At 37.7% G+C, this 21515-nt stretch overlaps 1 protein-coding gene across 1 annotated transcript in view; it reads right to left on the bottom strand.

Moving 5' to 3' along the window:
- Window positions 1-225: 225 nt before the first annotated feature.
- Window positions 226-21515, bottom strand: part of USH1C (USH1 protein network component harmonin) — a 47937-nt gene continuing 26647 nt past the window's right edge. Inside the window, exons 16-21 of the mRNA XM_042779423.1 lie at window positions 6085-6126; window positions 5727-5780; window positions 5478-5577; window positions 4049-4158; window positions 3283-3338; window positions 226-2399 (exon numbers count right to left, since the gene is read on the bottom strand). Of these exons, the coding sequence (XP_042635357.1) occupies window positions 2300-2399; window positions 3283-3338; window positions 4049-4158; window positions 5478-5577; window positions 5727-5780; window positions 6085-6126 (462 nt within the window). The 3' untranslated portion in view covers window positions 226-2299. The remainder of the gene's footprint in view (window positions 2400-3282; window positions 3339-4048; window positions 4159-5477; window positions 5578-5726; window positions 5781-6084; window positions 6127-21515) is intronic.

Below are 21515 nucleotides of genomic sequence, written 5' to 3'. Positions count from 1 at the left end.
CCATAAAAGATTACTGCAGTTCAGCCAAGGGAAAATTCCCTTCTGTGCAGAGTGAATTTCAAGCTCCATAAGGGTGGCAATCTCTTGCAAGTGATTCTGTTATTGAAGTAAAACTCAGAAGTCTGTGTACCTGAGCAGCTTAACTATTACTATGATGTACAAACCCAGAGACAAATAGGAAACTAGACTTCTTCCATTTGGCAAATGCAATTTTATTTCTGGATTAGTTGCAAGAGTTCAACATTTAAAATATTCTAACATATATGCCCTGCCACACACATTAATTGGCATACTGGAAGAATGCTACAAATAAGGAATGTTAACGTATGTAAGCATCTGCATATAAGTACAGAGTTCTCAGGAATGTAATTATTAATTTTATGTACTGGAGAAGAGGAGGGCTTCCAAACCCTGATACGGCAAGACTTCAGTGGGAACTTGATATGCCAATAAACTGCCTCTCAATAGAGAGAAAAATCTAAAGGCAACATGAAAAACAGAGCACAAACTGGCAGGTACGATAAAGGAAGAAGACACCGACATTTCTAAGGAGGTATCTCTATAATATAATTACTAAGTTTGCAACAATACTTAAAGCCGAGCTGGTATTGATTTTATGGTCTTGAGGAATTTACTCACACCTAAGGCACAGAGTCACTAAGAGCAGAAACTTACACTTGGTGGCTTCCTGCAGAGTTTAGTCACATATATAGGCTCACTGAGAACAAAGTACAAAACAACAGACTGTGAATCACACCCAAATTTTCCACCCATGACTACATGAAGGAGGAATTTTTGCCACCAATACAAATACTCAGGAGTATGAATGTGACTATGCATAATGATTTTATCTGAGCTACTTGCTAGTTATTTACTCTGTTGGTACAGAAGATTCTCTATACTATATGAGCAACACAATCAAAATTGTTCCTTATAATGCTTGCATTCCTGGTATTCCCAGTTCTTCCACTAGCAGGGTTTTTTTATGCTCATAAAAACCTCACAACTGAGACACAAAAATGGACATTAAGAGAGTTACAAGAATATGAGAACAGAAGTTACCTGTGTACTTTCCTGTTTTCCCAGGAAAATCACTATCTAGGAGGTAAAAATATAATTCCTTTCACACCCAAACTGGCCTGTGAATGTGTATTCAAAAGTGTTGCATGTGGGAACAGACATCTGTGTTCTATCTTCATTTGTCATTTTAGAGTCTATTTCCAGGAAAGATGAGAGATGATTTGCAGAATTTGGCCCCTCAAGACAGCAAAAAGACATCACGCATTCACAGACTGAATTATGATGGTCAGCAGTTCTTTTCAATCATGCAAAAAAAGTTTTGCTGTATGTCTATAGAATGATAATAAATTATTCAAATTATCTGAAGAATCTGATGTCTCTAGTTCAATTTACAGGTGGGTCAATAAAGATGCATTTCATGTGGTTAACAATTTCCTATTAATTTACTGAGTAGCAGGTTTCTGCTGAAGAGAAATTCCATTTCAATAGTTGTAGTCTTCCTTAAAAAAAAGTTCTGTGGGAGAAAAGAAAAAGATAGTGAGGGACATGCTGTTAGCTCTTGTGCAATTTTTAATCTTTCTAGTAAGCACTGTTTTTAAACTGGATCTTAAGTAGTTTTGATTTGTTATAAGTAATAATTGAGAAGACCCACATGCAATGAGAAGTCTTACCTTGGTGGTTCTAGAGATCTGTGTCTGTACTTACAGTGATTACAGCCACAGAGAAACCATACAGAGTAAATTGAATTTCTGAGACAAGGATAATTTCAGAACAAACCCACAGTATAGGTACATGACAAATTAACAGAGACAAACTTCAGTGAAAGCCAAACACTCATGAATACTTGTTTACAGGCACACTGTGAATAATCCAAATGGAAACTTGTTCTTTGGACAAGCCTTCACAAGAAAATAATTTGTTGTTGCTTATATACTTATGAACTCACAAAGCCACAGCAGTGGTCCACAGATAAGGAAAAAACCTCAGGTTAATCCTACTTGTTTAGACAGGGCCTATTTATTTAAAAGTCTGGCAGGTGATAAACCAATTCTGCAGAGGATCTCTGAGAGACTTTATGAAGTAGAAACTAAATACTCATATTTTAATAGCACAGGCATGGCAAAAGCCCAAAGAACACTCCAGCTCCAGCATGCCGGGAACAAAAGCAAGGATGGCAAGCAATGCACAGGCAGGCTCATGCTGAAAAAATAACACAGCCTCACAATGGCCAGTCATGTTAAGCCAGATGTGCTATTCACCATGAGGGACACTGCAGTGGCTACAGCTGCAGGAGATACCCTTGTCTGTACACAGGTGCACTGCCTTCAAAAACCTTTCTGTGTGTGTTGGGACTGACTGCTGATGAGGGAATGGTAGGGCTAAATATGCAAGATATGAAAACAAAAATAACAGTGACAGTTATTTCCTTGCCCATTAGTTTATGCACAGGTGTTAAACAAAATTTCACATCAATCTACAGTTGGTTTTAGTCAGTAAAACTGATTTACAGCAACTAATACTCCAGTATTCTTCACAGAACAAGAGCCCAGGTTAGCAGTAACTACAAATCCTTGCTCTGCCATTTTACTTGGTAGTAAGGATATCTTCAAATCTTCTCCTTCAATCAAACTACAAAACATGGGTTTTGCTCTTGAAACTGTTTATCCGAAATAAAGCACATTGTATAGACTTTATACCTCTATGACACTTGTAGCTGTAGATTCTTCTGTTTCACACCTGTACTGATTAACTTTAAAACAAGGATTCTGTGAACATTTTCAAGACACCCAAATCACTTAACTCTTTTGAAAATTTGACATAATTTTGCTTAGACAAGAACAGTAACTGTAATCTAATAAAAAAACAAAACATCCAACCAAACCAAACAACAGAATTAAATGTCTGGTTGGGATGCAGAATGCTTATGGGGATTTGTTTCCCTGAATTATGATCTATGGGAATATTGTAAATGATTCAAACTGAAATTAAGTGTAACTTCTAAAAAAAACTAAACCCCAAATCCTCAAGCTTTAAACCAAAAGTATGAGTGTGCAGTCACGTACAACCAATTCTGCAGTTCTGGGAACCACTGCTGTAATGCATGGCAGCTACTTATAACTATCAAATTAGCAACCATGTAAACCATGAGGCTAGATAGTCAAGAGGAAGAAGAAAATACTTGAAAAATGTGTGACAAAAAAGGCAAAACTGTCTATTGTTACTCAGTTTTTAATCCCCAGAGAAAAAAGCTCATGTACTTACATTTCATCATCATATTCTTTTGGAGGTGATGCTGCAATGACTAAGTCAATCCAATCCTGAAAAAGAAAAGCACAGGCAAACATCTGCTGCTAAATACTGCTTTTAGAGTTGGCCAATGGGCCACCATGGAATGTCAGATAGAGAATCAGGGAGGTAGTCTATCCCTGGAAAATCACTGGGAGAAGCAGCAAGGTTTCTATTAAAATCTTCTGTAGGAAAACCATTTAAAGATTGAGCTGTTTGATTTGTATCTTGAAATTAAAGAAAAATCTACTGTTGCAACACGAATTTTTAAAAAAAGTTAAGAGTCATCCTATATTGGTCATCTGAGCAATGAGTACAGTTCTTGCTGTAAACACTTGTGGAAACACTCTCTGCAGCTGAAGGGCAATGTTGCTTGTACCTCAAGAAATCAAAGATAAGCTATTTTGAGAAAATTCCAGTCATCTTGCAAGTAATTTTCAATATCAAAGAGTGATTCTACATACAAAGGTACTATAAACACTCAGCATGTCATGTGTTTTAATACCAATCTTGACATGAGGCTAAATGCCATGAAATTTCCCAGTAAATTACACACATGGTTTTCAGAGGTGCTACATACCAGCACCTTCTGCAGATTTTGGCTTACTTTGGGAGTAGCTGACATACCCACTACTCTTGATGTTTGTAACCTTGTTTGTGTTGATGTGACAATGTCATGATAGAAAAGCAGCTCTCATATGAGCTCTGTAGGTAGAATGAAATAGTATTCCAGGTTACTTACCCCACCCATGTTCCAAGCTTTTGCTAGAGTTGCCTGTGCTTCTGCCAGCTTGCTGTCCATTAATATCTTGCCGTTTACAGCCAGTATTTCATCCCCTTTCACTATGCCTCCTGGCAAAAAGACAAATGTGTTATACATACATGTAAGCAAAACAAAATTCTAGAGTCTTTCCTGTACCATATTTGTGCAGTACTGACTATAATGAAAAGTGGACGTAAAGATCTGCACTAAAAATTGTGGGAAGTTTGCTACAGCAAACACAAAAAGAATTTTTAAGCCAAACTAATCTCTTATTTAGCATGACTAGTAAGAAACTAGTTCAATATGATTTTCTACAGTTTGCCTGTTTGGGTCATCCATCTATACAGCTTACAAACTGTGACTGACTGTAGGATGTTACTACTATGCCCCTTCCCTGAAAGTGCTCGAGGCCAGGTTGGATGGGGCTTTTGAGCAACCTGGTCTAGGGTAAGGTGTCCTGGCCCATGGCAGGGCTTTGGAATTAGATGATCTGTAAGGTCTCTTCCAACCCCAAAAAATTCCATGATTCTGTAAAAATGGCAAAATTAATTCAATTCCTGAAGGAACAAAATGGCGTCTGTCAAGGATTTGCATGACTGTCATTGCTTTGCAAATGTATGTGTAGTGTTTGCTCCTTAGAACTGATTTTGCCAGTAGGGAATGAAGCACTGCTTAACAACCAGTTAACTGGAACTGGGTTTGAAGAGGGTGGTGAGAGGACAGCCTTAGTTATGAGGGAACCTAAAGTGAGTGAAGGGCCAAAAAGAGCACTGAAGAGATCAAATGACTGAGATGTTTTCACAGCAAGAGTGACTTGAACTTAGGTGCAGGCTGGAACAAGGACAGCAAAGACAGTGCAAGGGAATATTGCCCTCTCTGTTGACATGACTGCCACAAGAGTTCTCAAGAAAAGGATGGCAGATACTTCCCACCAGGTACAAAGCCCAGATGTGCTGGTGAGCCTGATCTTGTGCCTTCAAGAGCTCAGCTTCAGGGGTTCTGGCCTTTAGCTGGCCTTTGGGAGTACAGCCAGCTGCTTAACTGGACAAATTACTATTTAAGGTAGCATAACGAACAAAACCAAGCAGTGTAGTGCAGCTATGGTCAGGTAATTGCTTTGCATGTGTAAGTACCGCAAATGTCATTGCTTGGAAATTGTGAAATAATGGAAAATGTATTCCTGGATTAAAGAATACACCAGAGAATCAGGTGTTGTTTTTTATAAATTTTACATAATTATTTAATTTAAGCAGCACACGTAGGCTGCCCTTAAAACTTGAGACAGAATTTGGGTCCTTGGGCAATCTAAGTGAACCTTTTAGTACCCGGCTATGAAATCAGCCAACCATTCTCAGCCAGTGTAAGGAGACACTTGGCAGCAGCATTCACATTCCCCATTGTTGCTCACCATGTTTGTCTGCAGCACCATCCTCATAGATGGCAGACACAACTATCTTTCCAATTGGAGAATCAATTCCTCCCTCAACTGCAAGGTCCAGTGATCCTTCCTATGAAAAAAACCAGTTCTAGTTCAGAAAAGTCTGTTAATTTTTACCAATAACATGAGCTTAGTCTTTCCTTCTTCCCAGTAAATGATGCTGTACATCAAATGCTTACATGAACCTTTTAAATATCAATCAACCAAAATAGTATTTACCTTTTTTATTCGTAACAGCCGTACATCTTTTCCTATAATCTGGTCTGGGGTAAACTGTAAAAAGATATGATTAATCATTTCCACCTTGAAAACACAAAACAATTAGGCTGATCTATGTAGTTTCTGGGGGAAAAGGGACCTTTCCCTTCTCTAAAATAGTGTAAGAGGAAGATCAGAACATCACCTTTTCCTGTGAGAACAATCCTGTTCAACATGACTAGAAAAGACAAACACACAAGACCCAGAAAAGCAACAAGCAAGAATCTTACCTACTCCCAGCCCTCAAAATCAAGGATTTCTCTTTTTTTCCAGAGTATTTAATATTAAACAGTGAGGCATGTTTAAATTCTCTCCTTACCATTGAATATGGATCAAAATCTTCCACATACTTCTGGAAGCCCTGAGAATAAAATGATATTTAATTGCAAAACCAGCAACTCACTCACATGTTTAACACACAAATTCCATCTTATTTATTAGTGAGAGAACATGTAATTCTGTAAGCTAAGAAGAAAGAATGAAGCTAAGATGTAAGCTAAGATGAAAGAAGACAGTAACTGGAGAAAAGCCCAGAAAGACAGCAAAGAGTCCATCCTGACAGTCAGAAGACATTTCAAAACCTCGTGACACATCAATAATTTGAGTTGGTCATATCATGGAGCATTTCGGAGGGAGAGTTTACCACGTGTCAGCTCCGCAGTTCCTCTCTACACCTGACAGAACAGAAACACCATAGGCAGGCATGTGCTGCCACACTCTTTGGAGCACCATTTCTTGGCATTACCAACATGTTGGATGGTAACAGGTAGAAATGACATGCTGCAATTCACCTGTCGGGGTTTCAGGATTCTTTTTCAGCCCCTTCCCTCCTTGATGTGGAGTTTGAGGGAGTTGGCTCCATACCACAAGCAAGTGCACGACAACAATTTGTTGGACAATTTGCCGGCCAACAATATGATTTTTGTTTTCATATGGCTCAATGGAGGACTTAAAAATTTTGTCAGGGAATGTCTGAAATGCAGAAAATGATACTGCTGTTAGGCACATCAAGATTTAAGCTTTGAGAGGACCCACAAAACGTAGTGCTTAACCCTTTGTCCCTGAAAGACTGTAGGGAAAAGCAGGAGCTACCTTTTCTGCAAGGATGGGGGCTCCTGCACCAGCAGTCAGGAGTGAATGGTGTTTGGGTGGCAGTTTCTTGAGAAGGATTAGTAGCTACTGGGTGAGACTGTATGGCCAATGCTGGGGATTTATGAAAGCTCTGCACCTACCCTGCATGCTAAAGTAAGGACTTCAGAATTTAAAAACATCTTTACTGAGGTACCTAGCTCCCACTCTTGAGGCCTCAAGCTACAATCACCTGGTGATAGGGGAACACAGCACCACACAACCCTTGCAATACTGCCTTAGATTAAATTTGTTACACTGCATTACATTTGTTGACCAGATAAATGGAAATTTAATCACAGACATCAGCAAGGGTAGAATTTCATCCTGGGGAAAACTTCAACCAATCATTCTTTAATTTCCAAAGTGTATTAATATTATTAATCATTTAACTAAAACTGTAAGAGAAATATTTTACTATTAAAGCTACCTAAACAATTAATACTTTGAATAACTGTATTACTACTGCCTTTTGGAATCATGGCTAAAGTAGGTGTCTATGGGTTTGGAGCAAGTAATTTAGAGAAAAGTTCTCCAATCTCAGCCAAGTCACTCAGTCATTATGTAATCTAAAGGAAGTCAGTGAACTGTTTGTCCCAGGTTGTCCTCATGGAAAACAGATGTTACCCTTGAAGGAAGTTTTCCTGGGAAAATAATCTTTAAACAGGAAAAAACCCAAAAAAACTCCACAAAAAACAAACACGCAAAGTTTTAAAAATCACCAAAAAACAATCTGCAAGCAAAAGTCATAGAAATAGAATATCCTGAGTTGGAAGGAACCCACAAGGATCACTAATCCAACTCCAGCCCTGCACAGAGTGATCCCATGTATCTGAAGGCACTGTCCAAACACTTCTGGAGCTCTGTCAGGCTGGTGCCCCTGGGAGGCTCTTCCAGTGCCCAACCACCCTGTGGGTGAAAAACCATTTCCTAATATTCGATCTAAACTGTTGTCCGCTTGGGTTCATATCACTATGTAACAGAGATGTGATCTGGATCCAATCATGTACAAATATTGCTGAGATAGAAAGAAGACATGCACTGAACTGTAACAGAGCTTCCCTGAAATGGACACCACAAATCCAGAGATCAGAGAGCGCACTCCACATCCAAGCAGGGACCAATGAACCAAGGAATACCAAGTGAAAAGCACAGTCCTAAGCCTACCCTCCCATCCCTCAGGATGCTGCAGGTGAGAGTTAAGAACATTCAAATCCCTTCCTGACTTACAAAAACATTCAGAGGGCTGAGCATAAGTTGAAAATGGAACACTAAAATATTTTATTGCACTGAAACAGCTCTCTGTCTGGACTTCCAGGTAAAAGCTGAAGATACTATTTAAAGAGAAAACAACCTCCAAAACACAAGCACTTATACTAATGATACTGCTTCCCTGGTTTCTAACAACAATAGTCAAGAGCAATTGAGATCTGAAACAACAACAAACACAAACAAACCACAAGCAACAAAAACAGCAACAAATAATTGAAAGAGAAATCATGACCAGAAATAACACTTTTCAAAAAACCACCTCTTCTGAGAACACAATTGTTATATATTCAGAACATACTGGCATTTACTGGCAAATAAATAATCTCAAAGCTGGATCTTTTTCAGTCAGTTTTCCTTTCTAGATATAGATTGAAACTGATTAAAAGAGGAAAAAATATTATTAATCTTAGTATTTTACTGGTCAAAAGCTCACACTGTGTGCCAACTTTTCATGTAATGTCAATGCATCTAACTTAGCTTGCACTAACAAAGAGGTTTTCTACAGAAAATGGCACATTTTACAGCAGAGGAGAAATTTAGCATAAAATTCATTTCTTCAAGGAACAATCTATTCAATCACCAGCCAACCAAAGGTGAGGAGATGAAAACTTCATCATTATCACAGAGGAAAGCAAGGAAAGAAAAAATGCAGTACACAATACAGGAAGGCTGAATGAACAAGGCTTTCCACCACCAGTTCCTCTGATTTCCTACCAGTAACTATGTAATGATGTTAACTCTATTTATTAAACTGATAAAGTATTTTATTACTGAAAGCATTGCAGCTGGACACTAAAACAAGGACATCTTAGGAATATCAGTGTCAGATCAGTTACTGGTGTTCGATTATCTTAAAGGTTGCACTTCACCATACAAGTAATTACAGATGGTTCAACCTAAAGGATTTATTCTCATTTTTCTTCTGCCTAGACTAGCAGGAGCCACAGGCACACACTTAAAGCTTACAAAGAATAGCAGCTCTCATGCACTAGGGCTGTCTTACATCTTCTGTTTCAGAAACTCAGCAACAGAATTGGAAAGGAAAGTTTTAAATCTATGATCAGTCAAACAAGAAGACCACACAAAACACGGAAAATGTTTTTTTACTTGTTTTTTGTTAGATCTAAATGATGAATTGTAAACCACCATCCTTTTAAACATCTCTTGTGGCTGCAAAAGAAAGAAAATCGCCAAACCAGGTATTAACTTTTTGCTGTAAATAAGTGTCACCTACGCATAAATTATCTTACTGCTTATTTTGCTCTTCTAGGGACTGATTCACACTTGCACTTGTTAGTGCTTATTCCCTGTATCATTTCAAAATGAGAGAACACACACAGTGAAACAGTATTGCATGCAAAAGGGAAAGAATTCTAGAGAAACGACATAAATATTGCACATTTTCATACCACAAGATTTCTTAAAAATATTTTCCATTACTGCTTTTACAACTCATCTCTAAAAAACAGTGCTTGGGTGTCTCACCTGTGATATATGAGAAAAAAAATTGAAAAAAACCCCAACCCCATGCATGGACAAAATGGTAGACAATAATTTCCAAAATATTGAGAAGTCATGATAAATATGAATTCATGCATTAAAGATTTGCTTTCCTACCAAGGATTCCCTATACTGAAGAGGTGAATTATACTATTAAATGGATTTTATTTTATTGCATTTGGCTTCAAGGTCTTAAATTCTATATTCATTCTGTTTTTCTGTCACTTCCACTATTCTAACAAAATGGTATGCTGTAGTTTGGAGTCACTTAAAATACAGAATATCTTATTAGTCTGAAAAAATGTTCAAAAATTAAATGGGCTAAACCCCATATTATTATACAAAACACTACTGACACTTTCCCAGCCTCCACTCAAAACCTTGCAGCAAATTACATAATGTATTTGAGTTTTCTGAAACAAGAAAGACTTTCTGCAGACCAAACTCTGGCATTTACCTTTTCAAACTCAATTAACTTTAAAACAAATTACTATGTATGTTTCACCAATGTTTCTCTCAGTGTCCTACAGTCCTACCATTACTTGGAAAAATATATTCTAGAGTTAATGAAATGTGGTTTGCGTTTAATTAATACAAACAGTGAATTTTTGTCTTGGAGGACTTAGGGGAAAGTTTGGAAAGATTTTCCACAAATCTCTTTAAAATGTCTCTAAAAATAAAACCAAAAACCAAATAATTTTCAACACAGCTTGTTTTGGTATGGCTATAACCAATACTAACTGAAATTTCTAATCCTCTCCAATCTTGCTACACGGTATCTAAGCACCTGTCTTGACTTCAGTCCTGCAAAATCAGGCTGCAAATCTTGCAAATTAGAGGAAAGCTCAAATATTATTATTTTTTTCAGAAATTCGTCATCCAGCCACAAAGGAATAAGGGAGGGAAAATATTTTGTATCAGTAAGTGCAGCAGAGCCCTATAACTCACACAACAGGATGTTTGTGATCGATGGGAGAGCAGAGACTAATGTTCCTGGTGGTTTTGCATCTATGAAAATCTCACCACTAAATCATAGCAGTCCTCTCCTGTTCTCTGAGCCAAAATTCAATAGGCTTTGCCATGAGTATATTTGAGTTCACTCCAGTACAGCTCACACTGATTTTGACTCAGCAATCCTCAGCATTCAAGGCCACATCTAAGGTTTAAACATCTCCCATCATTTCCCCATTTATTAGGGAAAACAATTTTGTTTTCATCAACTGTTAAAAGACCTGGTAATTCTGAACTGAATTTAGTTAATAAGATTACTTAAGTCACAACTGAGATTATTTGGCTTAACTACCTTGCAGGTAACAGGAGAATTTTACCCATTCTTGCACACCTATTTTATTCTCAAGTGCATACTTTTTCATCTTCTTTAGTAGTCAATTGCTTGAATATAGGCTAACTGGATTAGTTGCTTGAATCAAATAAACCCATCAGCCTCAGCTTCTTGAGCCTTGTACTCAGTACAGTTAAATTCGGGTAAAAACAAGGTAGAAAAAGTGGTGTGCATTATGTCAAATTAAGACATAAAAGCTGGAGTTCCATAAGGTGTGTGAAATGTAGGAAGATGAGAAACCAGACAGCAAATGGTGTGTTGTCTTTGGTGGTACTCTCCTCCACTAATAGAAGTGGAACTGGTCCTTTATCTAACAATGAATTCCAACACGCAGGCACAAAATCACACAGAGCAACCAACCAAACCCCCTCCCCTCCTGCACAAAATCTAATTATAGTTCTTAAACACTTCTGGAGACAGACACATACTGTCTTGTTTGTTTTGTCATACACTGGCCTTTTCCTTTTTTAACTAATAGGATTAATCTCTCTCTTCAGTAACCATGCAAGTTTAATTTCACATACCACTTGTGACTTCATTGCAGGGAGAATGAATAAATACCCTTTACTGCAGTAAGTCATCAATGGAGGTCTGCCAAACCAATTTATAGACTGATCTTTCTCTCAAAGTCCTACCAGAATATTGCTCCCATGGAAATTTTGATCTTCCAACTGATATAAGGCGGTTTGGGAAGGAAAATTATTGAATCTTAAAAGATTGTAGCAGATTTGTGATTTGGAAAATGTGCATGCATGCATAACAAATCATAAGACATTTCCCATGGAGGTGGATCTTGTTGCCAGTTTCTCAAACTAATTGTATGTAGTCAGTAAAAAAAAAAAGTGCCTTTTAAAATTTGTATCAAGTCTCTTTGATCGCACATAATAGTATTATCCATTTTGCAAACTAATTCACATATACACACCTTTTCAAGAGCTAGATGATATTAACTGCAGATTATGACGTTGTTCATTCCTCCCCTAAGAGATTTCATATTGCTTGGAGATGTTAAATTACTGAACACAATCAAAATGAGAGCTCCAACTGAAGCAAACATCTCCACTGGAAGGATCTGAATTTATTTTTAGCTCATGTGCCTGCCTTCTCTTACACAACTTATTAAAACTGCTTCCAATTACAATTCATTTATAATATAGAAGCTTCAAGATGACTCTGGCTGTGGGAAAAGTGGTTACTAAGTATCACTTAAATTTATTCAAAGTGTAATCGGGGAAAATAAAAGAACAAGAGTATCTAAATTATTAAAGCCAAAAATGATAAAGAAATCCATCATGTTTTAATGAAACACAGCTAGGAATATTGTCCACATAATTTATTGCCAGAAATAGCTTTTAATTAAACAAATGCAACACAGATTTGGTGGTTTTTCTGTCTTACTGTCTTACAAATGCATATACACGTGTTCACATGTGCATGCAGCAAACACAGAACTCCAAAACTAACAACTTATGCCATGATGATCCTCAAGAATAAATATGGCAAATTAGTCCACCAGCTATTTCAGGTGAATTTCAAAGACTGTCAGCTGGGAGTTATCATCTGTCTGAGCAATATTTCTAATTTTTTTGCTCAGTAAGCCTTGGTTCACCTTCCCTCCTAAACTACAATTCCCAAGCCTGCTACACGGTTGATCCTAAAAAGTTTAGCCTCTGACTATTCACTTGCATTTGAAATAAAAATGGAAAAGAAATAAGGAAAAGAATAGGACCAGTATATTGATATTGGAGTCTGATGTAACAACTATTTTTTTTCCCTGGAAATTAGGAGATACATTTAAATTTTATATATATATATATATATGATAAATTATATAAGGCATATATCTTCAAGTATGTTCATGACTGCTTACAAAGGAAAAAAACAGTTAATTTTCATTATTTCATTTCTGATGAGTTCAGAATTTATAAAAATAAAACCCAGCATCTGAATAAATGATAAATAAGATGTACAAATTCTAGGGCTTTATGCTGCTCTGGAATTATGCATGTCTGTACAAAAATTGTCATAAAAGTGGCTTTTCCACCATGGAAAAAAATGGAAAAATACTGTGTTGTACTTACCATTAGTGACTGCTTGAAAATATAGAGGAATTTTAATTAGCAGGAAATGGGACAAAGATTTATTCTTTGAGGACATCTCAAAGAACAATGTCAAAATCAAACCCCCACAGTACTGGAGCACTAAGAAAAAGGATATTAAAAGGCTTACCAGGGCCTCTGATTTGATTGTTGGCCTGACCACGAAGTTTGGGTCAGGATGCAGCATAACTGGTTTAGAGACTATTGGTACCCCTGGGTGACGCTGGGTAGGTGGACTTGGAGCAAGTTGCTATGGAGTTAAATTAAGAAAATTACAGTTCACAACCCAATTTGTGCAAATCCATCATTTCACCAAGACTCCTCAATTCAGATGGTTTACCATAAAGAATTTAATTACACTAATACAAAAAAGAGCTGACATTTATTTTAACTGAGGCTTATGAAGTCAACAAACCAAAACACTGTTTCTCTTCTATCCAAGTAGTAGCTTTTCACTTAAATTCTGGCTTCACCAGCAAGATTATGGAAAAATCTCAGCCCTGCTTTTGGCATTTTTCCCATAAAGCCAACAAACTGAATGAGAAGTTAGAGGAAAAAAACAAACCCAAATCTGCTAAAGTTGAGTGTAAGAACACAGTGAATCCAAAATACGATTTTAACAATCCATGGCTAAATAGATCTTTAAGATGAAATTCAGATGGGCTGCAGCAAACAGCTTTCCATAAAGAATTTCAAGTTAAATTATCTTGATTTAACAGCGATGTTTGTTAGCTTAATTCCCAGCCCTTGACTCCACAAAGTATAGATACCCAGGGCATCTGAGACCTGATCATTCATCATGTTCTAGTCCAATCCTACACTTCCCACTCAGCCAAAACTCCCACTGACATCAAGTACAGTTTTATTCAAGAAGAGAGTTCAAAACTGAACCCTGTGGGTTCAGTGTCTGACTTAACCTAAGCAGCTCTTGGGACACTTTTCTCTATGTTTCTCATAGGAAATGTGATGTACTCCAGAGATCTTCCTTATAGTACAAGCTGTAATCTCTGAAGTTATTTATCTGCAGCCAGCAAATGGGTTAAGCCAATTTTTGGATGAGGTTACTTGTTTGTTTGGTTTTTTTTCCTGTGTATGTGTGTGGGTTTTTTTCCCTCTGTGGGCTTTTCCCCCCATCCTTTCCTCTCTTAAATAATTTTAAAAAAAGTTTGAATCAGATATTCAATAGTCCCTGTGGATATCACTCAACTAATTTTGTTCCACACTGCAAAATACATCATAACATTAAGCATTCTCAACTTAGAATAATCAGAATCAACAGATTCACAGATACCAACTTGTTAAGCTTCACTGGAACTGGATGATATCTCCTTGAGTTGCACAGAATTTTCTAGAGTGCAGAATGGACATCTGATCATTCTTACTCAAAATCAGTGTAAAGACATATCAAACAAATGGTGGTTCCGAGATGAAACTTTCTTCTTTAACCCCATTATATTTAAAAGATAGAGTGAACCTAGCAATTTTTGCCTTGATGGAAGAACAAAGCACATGCCCTGTGACATACAGACATTCACAACCTGTTGAAATACAAAATCCTTGGACCATTGGGAGTCACTTCCACCACCTGTGCTTTCAGCACAGCATTGTATCCACACAGATCATTCCGCGTGCTGAATTTTAAATAAATTTGCCCTGCAGAGTGAAAACCCTTGGCAGTTCCTTGCCATTAGCACTACATGGGAAGCCATGAAACAACAGCCATGGTAAAACAGCACGTGACATACCAGCGGGTTGCTTGACACAGGGGACGCTTTGCCAACGTGGGAGGTGTCTCTTGCAACCTAAACAGCAACACACTTAGTACTGGGTTCATATAAAGTGTAAAGCTAATAATAATTTTTTTCAGAAACAGGCAATTTATACCAGATATTTTAATAGCTACTTCTCAAGAATGTCTCAGACAGGATTTTTATTCCATTTGTCAGGTTTTGTTCGAGCTGAATTGGAAATTAAGGGACCTGGATTAAAACCAAAAATGGAGCAATGAGAAGATTTACCAGCCTGAGTAATACTGGGAAAATTAACTTATGGGACAACTACAGTTGTCTTATAATTTGGCTTTACTAGGCATAAACATGAGATCTTTAATCCACAGTCACACAAATGCATTGCTTTTGCTTATCTGGGGGTTTTAAAGCTGGCTTTGTAAAAGACAGCAAGAATAAATTGTCAAGCTTTGGATTTTTCTTCTATTTCTGAAATGACAGAAATACTGAATTATCTGTTTATAAACAAAGTAGCTTTGGCACAATTAATTTTACTAAGAGTCTAGTTATTTCCTCATATACAGCAATAATATTCAGTGAAAACTGATTCATTTTAAAGGCTAGGTTATTTTTCTTAATTATTAATTTATTCACATTAATTATTCACATTTTTCTTAATTATTAATTTATTGTCTCTAACATAGCTAGCAGTGACAAACTGCCAGAAACAGATATTAGAATATATTACAGTAATTTCACGATTATAAGCCGCACCATTTTGACCAAAATTTTGGTCCGAACCCAAAGTGCGGCTTATAATCAGGTGCGGCTTATATATGGACAAAGAACAAAAAGTTGCTGTTTTAGTTTGGAGGACAGGTGTCTGCTAAGAAAGGCAGGAGCTTCTCTTTGAAATAGAGAATGTAAACCCCCTCCCTCCAAATTATTATAATTTTGAAATCAAGGGTTTTCACGCAAAAATATGGGAATTAGGAATAACAGTTCTTTTCTAGGGAAATTAAAATAGAAATACAGGACTACAAAGAAACAAACTCCAAACCCTGACAAAGTCAGAGTACAACCTGACACCCCGTCAGGCAGGGTGTTGGTAGCAGTCCCATTAAATGGTGGCTGCATCCTCCTGCAGTGACAGATGTGATTCAGTTGGAGCAGTGCTCCTGTACAAGGTGCAGTTTCCCTCCGGAGCTCCAGTGGTGATGTGGAGAAATCCGGTTTTCCTCTGGAGTCCAGTGGAGAAAGGGGCTCCCTCAGTGTCCCAAAACCTCTGTTTTTATCTTGGTAAGAAATGTTGGGCTCTTCTCCCTGGCTGGAGCAACTCCCAATGGGATGCAGTAATTTTATCAGTCCCACAGTGGGACTCAATGGCCATTAGCAGAAAATGACTCACTGGAGGAAGGATGGGGTGTAAAAAGATAAAGAACAATGCCCCGCCTGGTTTCAATGGATGGCCCATTAGCAGAGTATCTCCCACGGAGATAAGGATCACTGCCCCCACCCTCAACAGATGGTGATAGAACAGATACCTTTTATCACACTCTGTGCTGTAACGTGCGGCTTATAATCAGGTGTGGCTTATGTATGGACAAAGAATGAAAAGTTGCTGGCACCCGGAAGTGCAGCTTATACTCAGTGCGGCTTATAATCGTGAAATTACTGTAATTTGGGGTCAGATCAGTATGGCAGTTCCATAACTGCTTCTATCTGAATATTCTCTTTTCTCTGTAGAAGAGTGTATTTCTCCTCTCAACACAGATATTTTTTACACTTATGCCATTTCACATCATTTTTGTTTTCCACATAACTTGGGAAACCTACTATCCATAAGAACATATGATATTTCCATGATATTTCCATTTCAGTAGATCTACCACATTCTTGGCGCTTCAATTGTATGACCCACATAGACCAAGCACTACCAGAGGTGCACATAAATTTACAAGAGATTCATGGGGCAATTATTCACAGAGGGAATCTACCATTACCATCAAAAAGTCATACATTTACATATCCTTCCCCACCCAAGGAGAATCATGCAAATACAAAGACTATTTAGTAAACATGCAAAACCCCCAAAACCCAATAGTGCAGTCTGTCAACACATGCAGAAAACTGTGTAGGAAAGAAGTGCTCATATGGGATTTTCTTCTGCTGCTTGAAAGAAGTAAACATTTTTTGCCAAAAGAACAAGTACGTGATTCTCACTACCGTGCTTAGCGAAGGGAATTAGGATGAATTAGCTTCCATTTCTTTCCTGAGGTGAGATTTGGCACAATATTTCTTTTATTTGATCCTCTTTTGGACTCAGATTGCAATAAAGAGAAAGTTGAGGTTTTCTCAAAGTTCAAAAAGTCAAATTAGGTTTATAAAAAAACAGGCTTTTTTATTTCACAGAGTTTTGACCTTTTAAAAGTTTGTCCTTCTGACTTTGGGCCAGTTTTCTTTGTCCTCCCTTCTCACCTACCAAAGCAATTTCATGACACATTTAAAGCACTTCTACAGGTAATTTTCACTACAGGGATACTTTTCTCAAATTTAACAATGAATTAAATCTGCTTCCTGCGATAGCTTTTTTTTTTTAAAGTCTTTAATCACTCAAGTCCAAATCATCTTTTTGTTTTAATGGATGTATTCTGCCTAGGACATCTGCAGGTAATCGGGCTACAAGAAATATAAGCAGAAGAGCAATCCCTTCCCGACTTAGATTTTAAAAATATTAAAATGAAGCTACCTCTGGACTGCAATCACTACTGAAAAAATGAAGAAACCACCTCATTGCCTCTTTTAACATTACAAGGCACAGAAGGGCAGACCCAGTGGACAAAGAGGGTGATGGATCAGGGCAGGGAGGCACGCAGGGGTATGGCAAAGGCACATGCATCCAAACAGATCCCGAGGTCACCTGGGAAGCTGGAGTTACCAACAGGGCTGGACCTCGTGGGGCATTGGAGGCAGGGGATGGATGAGCTGGGGGTGCTGGGGTTACAGTGGGAGGTGGTGGTGGCGGTGGCGGAGGTGGTGGTGCGCGCGGTTTGGGTTTGTCAACTTCATCCAGGTTTATGTCGTCCAGATCTGTGGTGTGCAGCTGCAGGCCTCCCGCAAAGCGCCGCAGAGAGGGGGCAGAGGGAGAGGCAGAAGGACGTCCAGCAGCCAGCTGCGTGTGACAGAACAGAAATCTGCCTCAACACTCCTGCCTGCAGCAGCTCTGAAGGACAGGCAGCTCTAGAACACCGCTCAGCCTCACTGCTCCTCCACACGGAGATCTTTGCTTCTCCCACACAGAATATACACAAGTATTTTCTCTGAAAGGTTTTCTAAAAGCACTCCTTGGGATTTCAGTTTAAAAAGAAGAAAAATGGGAATGGTGTGACAGCAGCTGTTGGGGTAAGGGGGTAGACAAAAGAAACCCCACAAAACCCTAACAGCGTGAAGCTTTCAAAAGGAAAAATTGCAGAACAAACCAAGATAACACAACATTGCTTCTCTGGCTCTTATGAGGAGAAAGCAAGAATTACTCCTTGCAGAGGTGATTATTTGAAGGAAAATAATCAAAGACAGGCCCTGGGATTCTGTGTCATTTAAAAAGGGAAAGGGGTTAAAGTCATGTAAACATAACCACACATTAGTACAAGAAAGGAAACTAAGCTTCAGCAGCTATCAAAACAAAAAGTTTAGTGTGCTATGAAATTCAGAACCTCAAGGGGCTTGAGATGTTATAATTTATGTTAATCCACAAGTGGATTGAGAATTTATAATTTATGTTAATCCACACCAGATCTATTGGGGTACTAAACAATTTCAGAGTTTGAACACAATGAGCAGCTCATCCGAAAAAATAAGGATGTGTGTGAGGAAGGAGTCTACATACGATGTTGGAGCTGCTAACACTTCTTTTATCAGTGATCAAACTGGAGTATTTGAGAAAATTCAGTCATTTTGCTATTTTGTAGACTCAGCTGAGGAGACCTTACATAGATAAACTGTCTGACAGACACATTCATCTTACTCTAATATGGCAACACTTCCCGCAAGTAGGTAACGCTTTTCACATTCTTCTTATCTAACATGCTCACTGCTTTGTGCTGAAAAATAGCTATTTCATTGGCAGAATTTCATTGGCAGAGGTTGAGATCTTCAATGCTCTTGTTCCCAAGAAACAGTTCAAACTTGTAGCACCTGAATATTTTTCAGCTGCATTTAGCTCAAAGGAGCACTCAGGTTTTGTGTTTTATATGTTTTAACTGCTTGGGTAGGTTTGTACAAAAATCATAGTAGAGCAATTAGATATAACATAATGGAATAATTGATGAAGCAAACACAACACAGAGTGCTTGTCTTAAATCCAGGTAGAGCTCTGAAAATACAACACTATTTGTAATCTGTAATGTTGCTTCTTACTTTCCAAAGTAAGGGGGACAAAGTTCTGGCAGAACACAAGCTGCCAAGCGATAGTGAGATAAAAACTCTGCATAATCATTCCTCTAAAGATCTGTACTGAAAAACCACATGGATCTGAGCCTAGGGACATGAGGAACAAAAGATCAGCTGCTTTTTCCAGAGCTGCTCCACTCTGACCTGAAGGAAAATCGTGTGAGAGCGTTCCCCAAGGTCCCTTTTGTGGTTGCAGTTTCTCGGGGATCCCATGGGAGCTCAGTAGATTGCAGTGTTCCTTTTGGAAGTGGCTTTCCTTGGAAGACAGCCAGAGCAACAGGATGGTGGGAAAGCCTCACTTCATGTCTAGAACCATCAGGCTCTAAGGAACAATCACAATCTGCAGCTCCTCTGATTAAAGGGCACCACTTAAAGCACAAGCCCAAACCCTATTCCTTGTGAGTTTCATGATTTTTGATAATTTTCTTATCCTGTTCCTTTATTTCACGCAATACAAGGAAGCTTCCAAGAGCTCATCATCAATGATGTTCTTATATTCACTGACACTAATAAATATAGCTGGATCTAGCTTTTGTTACTGGTTGCATGTCCCACCTAGCTCTAATATTTAATGAGACAATAAAACTATCAATTTAGTGGTGATAATAATATAGTTAAAAAGGAGAAAATACAATCAGTTCATTAAAATAATGTTTAAATCTTCATAAAATATAGGACAAACAAATTCTGTAGATTGTAAGTCATCAGTTACTGACTTTCCTGACAAAGAAGACTGAGGGGGAATGACAATGACAGATTTTTTCACTGTTAAAACCTGTTGCTTTTAGGAGACAACTTTCAGTTATTTGAAGAACATGCAATAGAATTTTACCTCAGGAGACTCATTCTCCACAGAGGAAATCTGTTCTAACCGTGTCTGACAAAGTCTTTCCACCCAGTGCTGCACCTTTTCTGATTCTTCCAGGTCTTCTCGTTCTGTCTCAGATACCTTAACCATAACATTGGTGCATTAGAAAAGTTTATAGGTATGACTATAATACAAACATGTTTCAAATGTATGAAATGACAACGAAGGTAGTTTTTAAAATAATAATAATAATAATAATAATAATAATAATAATAATAATAATAATAATAATAATAATACTTTTAAGAAGGATTTCCCATTTTACTGTTTTTCATCAAATTCATTACTACACCTGAACACAATTGCAGAGCTATGTCATTTGGGCAAAGGCTGACTAGAAACAAACAAAAGTGGCAACAGAATTTTGCAGTAAAACAGCTTTTAAAATGTCATTATCTTTGACATAATTAAACAAGTATCCTGCTAAAATAATTCCACTAAAAATCCATCTAATTTTCTTTCAATATAGCTTTGCACTTGGTCGATCACAACATACCTCTTGTACAAGACGATTTATTTTCAGTTGCTTTTCTCTCTCCAGCATTCCTTCTTTCTCTTTGGCAAGTTTTTGCTCAAACTCCATCTCCTTTTTATTCTTCCTTTGTTCACAAAAACTATCACTTTTTGACTTCTTTCGATCTTTCCCTTTCTGGGAAGGTTTTTTAACAAAAATTTTTACATCAGCTAAAAACACCACAAACTTCAATCTTGGTACATGAGTGTCTGCCTTGAAAAATTGATTACAGTCTGTGCAAATATGGGAATGGTTTTTAAAAAGAAAGTCCAAAGTCCATTTACCCAGCAATGTGCAGGAAATTTAAACTTTTTGGAGGGCTTGTGCCCCCTAACATTAGTTGGATGAGATCAAAGAATTCAACTTTTTTGTTCCTCTGCAAAGTTAGAACTTTAGGGGATATTGAGTATTTGAATATTCAAACAATTTTGGTTGGGTCTTGATTTTCCATCTCTCTGTTTTGGCATTTATATATTTAAGACTGCTTTCAGGTGACAGATGCTCATGTATAGGTAGATGTGAATAATCCATGCATGCAATAGCTTCACGCATATGCCCTAAAAGCAGCATTGCATCCTCTAATAAAGCTGAAATCAGGAGTTATAAAGGAAAGGTTTAGATCAGTGAAGAAACTGAGTTGCTTCCAAGAAGGAACACATCATCACAAAGACCATGTAGCTCCTACAAGCACTGGATAAAATCTATTCAGATGAGTTAACTAATACAGTATGAAGTGAGTCTAAAATTTTAGATGTAGGATACAAACAAAGGGAAAAGCTACATAGTCTTTTGGAAGCCTTTATTCCTGTTGTCTTCAAAATACATGCTGATCCTTATTTCTAATTCAGTGA

This window comes from Catharus ustulatus, chromosome 6 (genome assembly GCF_009819885.2).
Source record: "Catharus ustulatus isolate bCatUst1 chromosome 6, bCatUst1.pri.v2, whole genome shotgun sequence".
NCBI classification, from domain to species: Eukaryota; Metazoa; Chordata; class Aves; order Passeriformes; family Turdidae; genus Catharus; species Catharus ustulatus.
The sequence above is the reverse complement of the archived record's forward strand: the minus strand, read 5'-3'. Positions and strand labels throughout refer to the sequence as shown.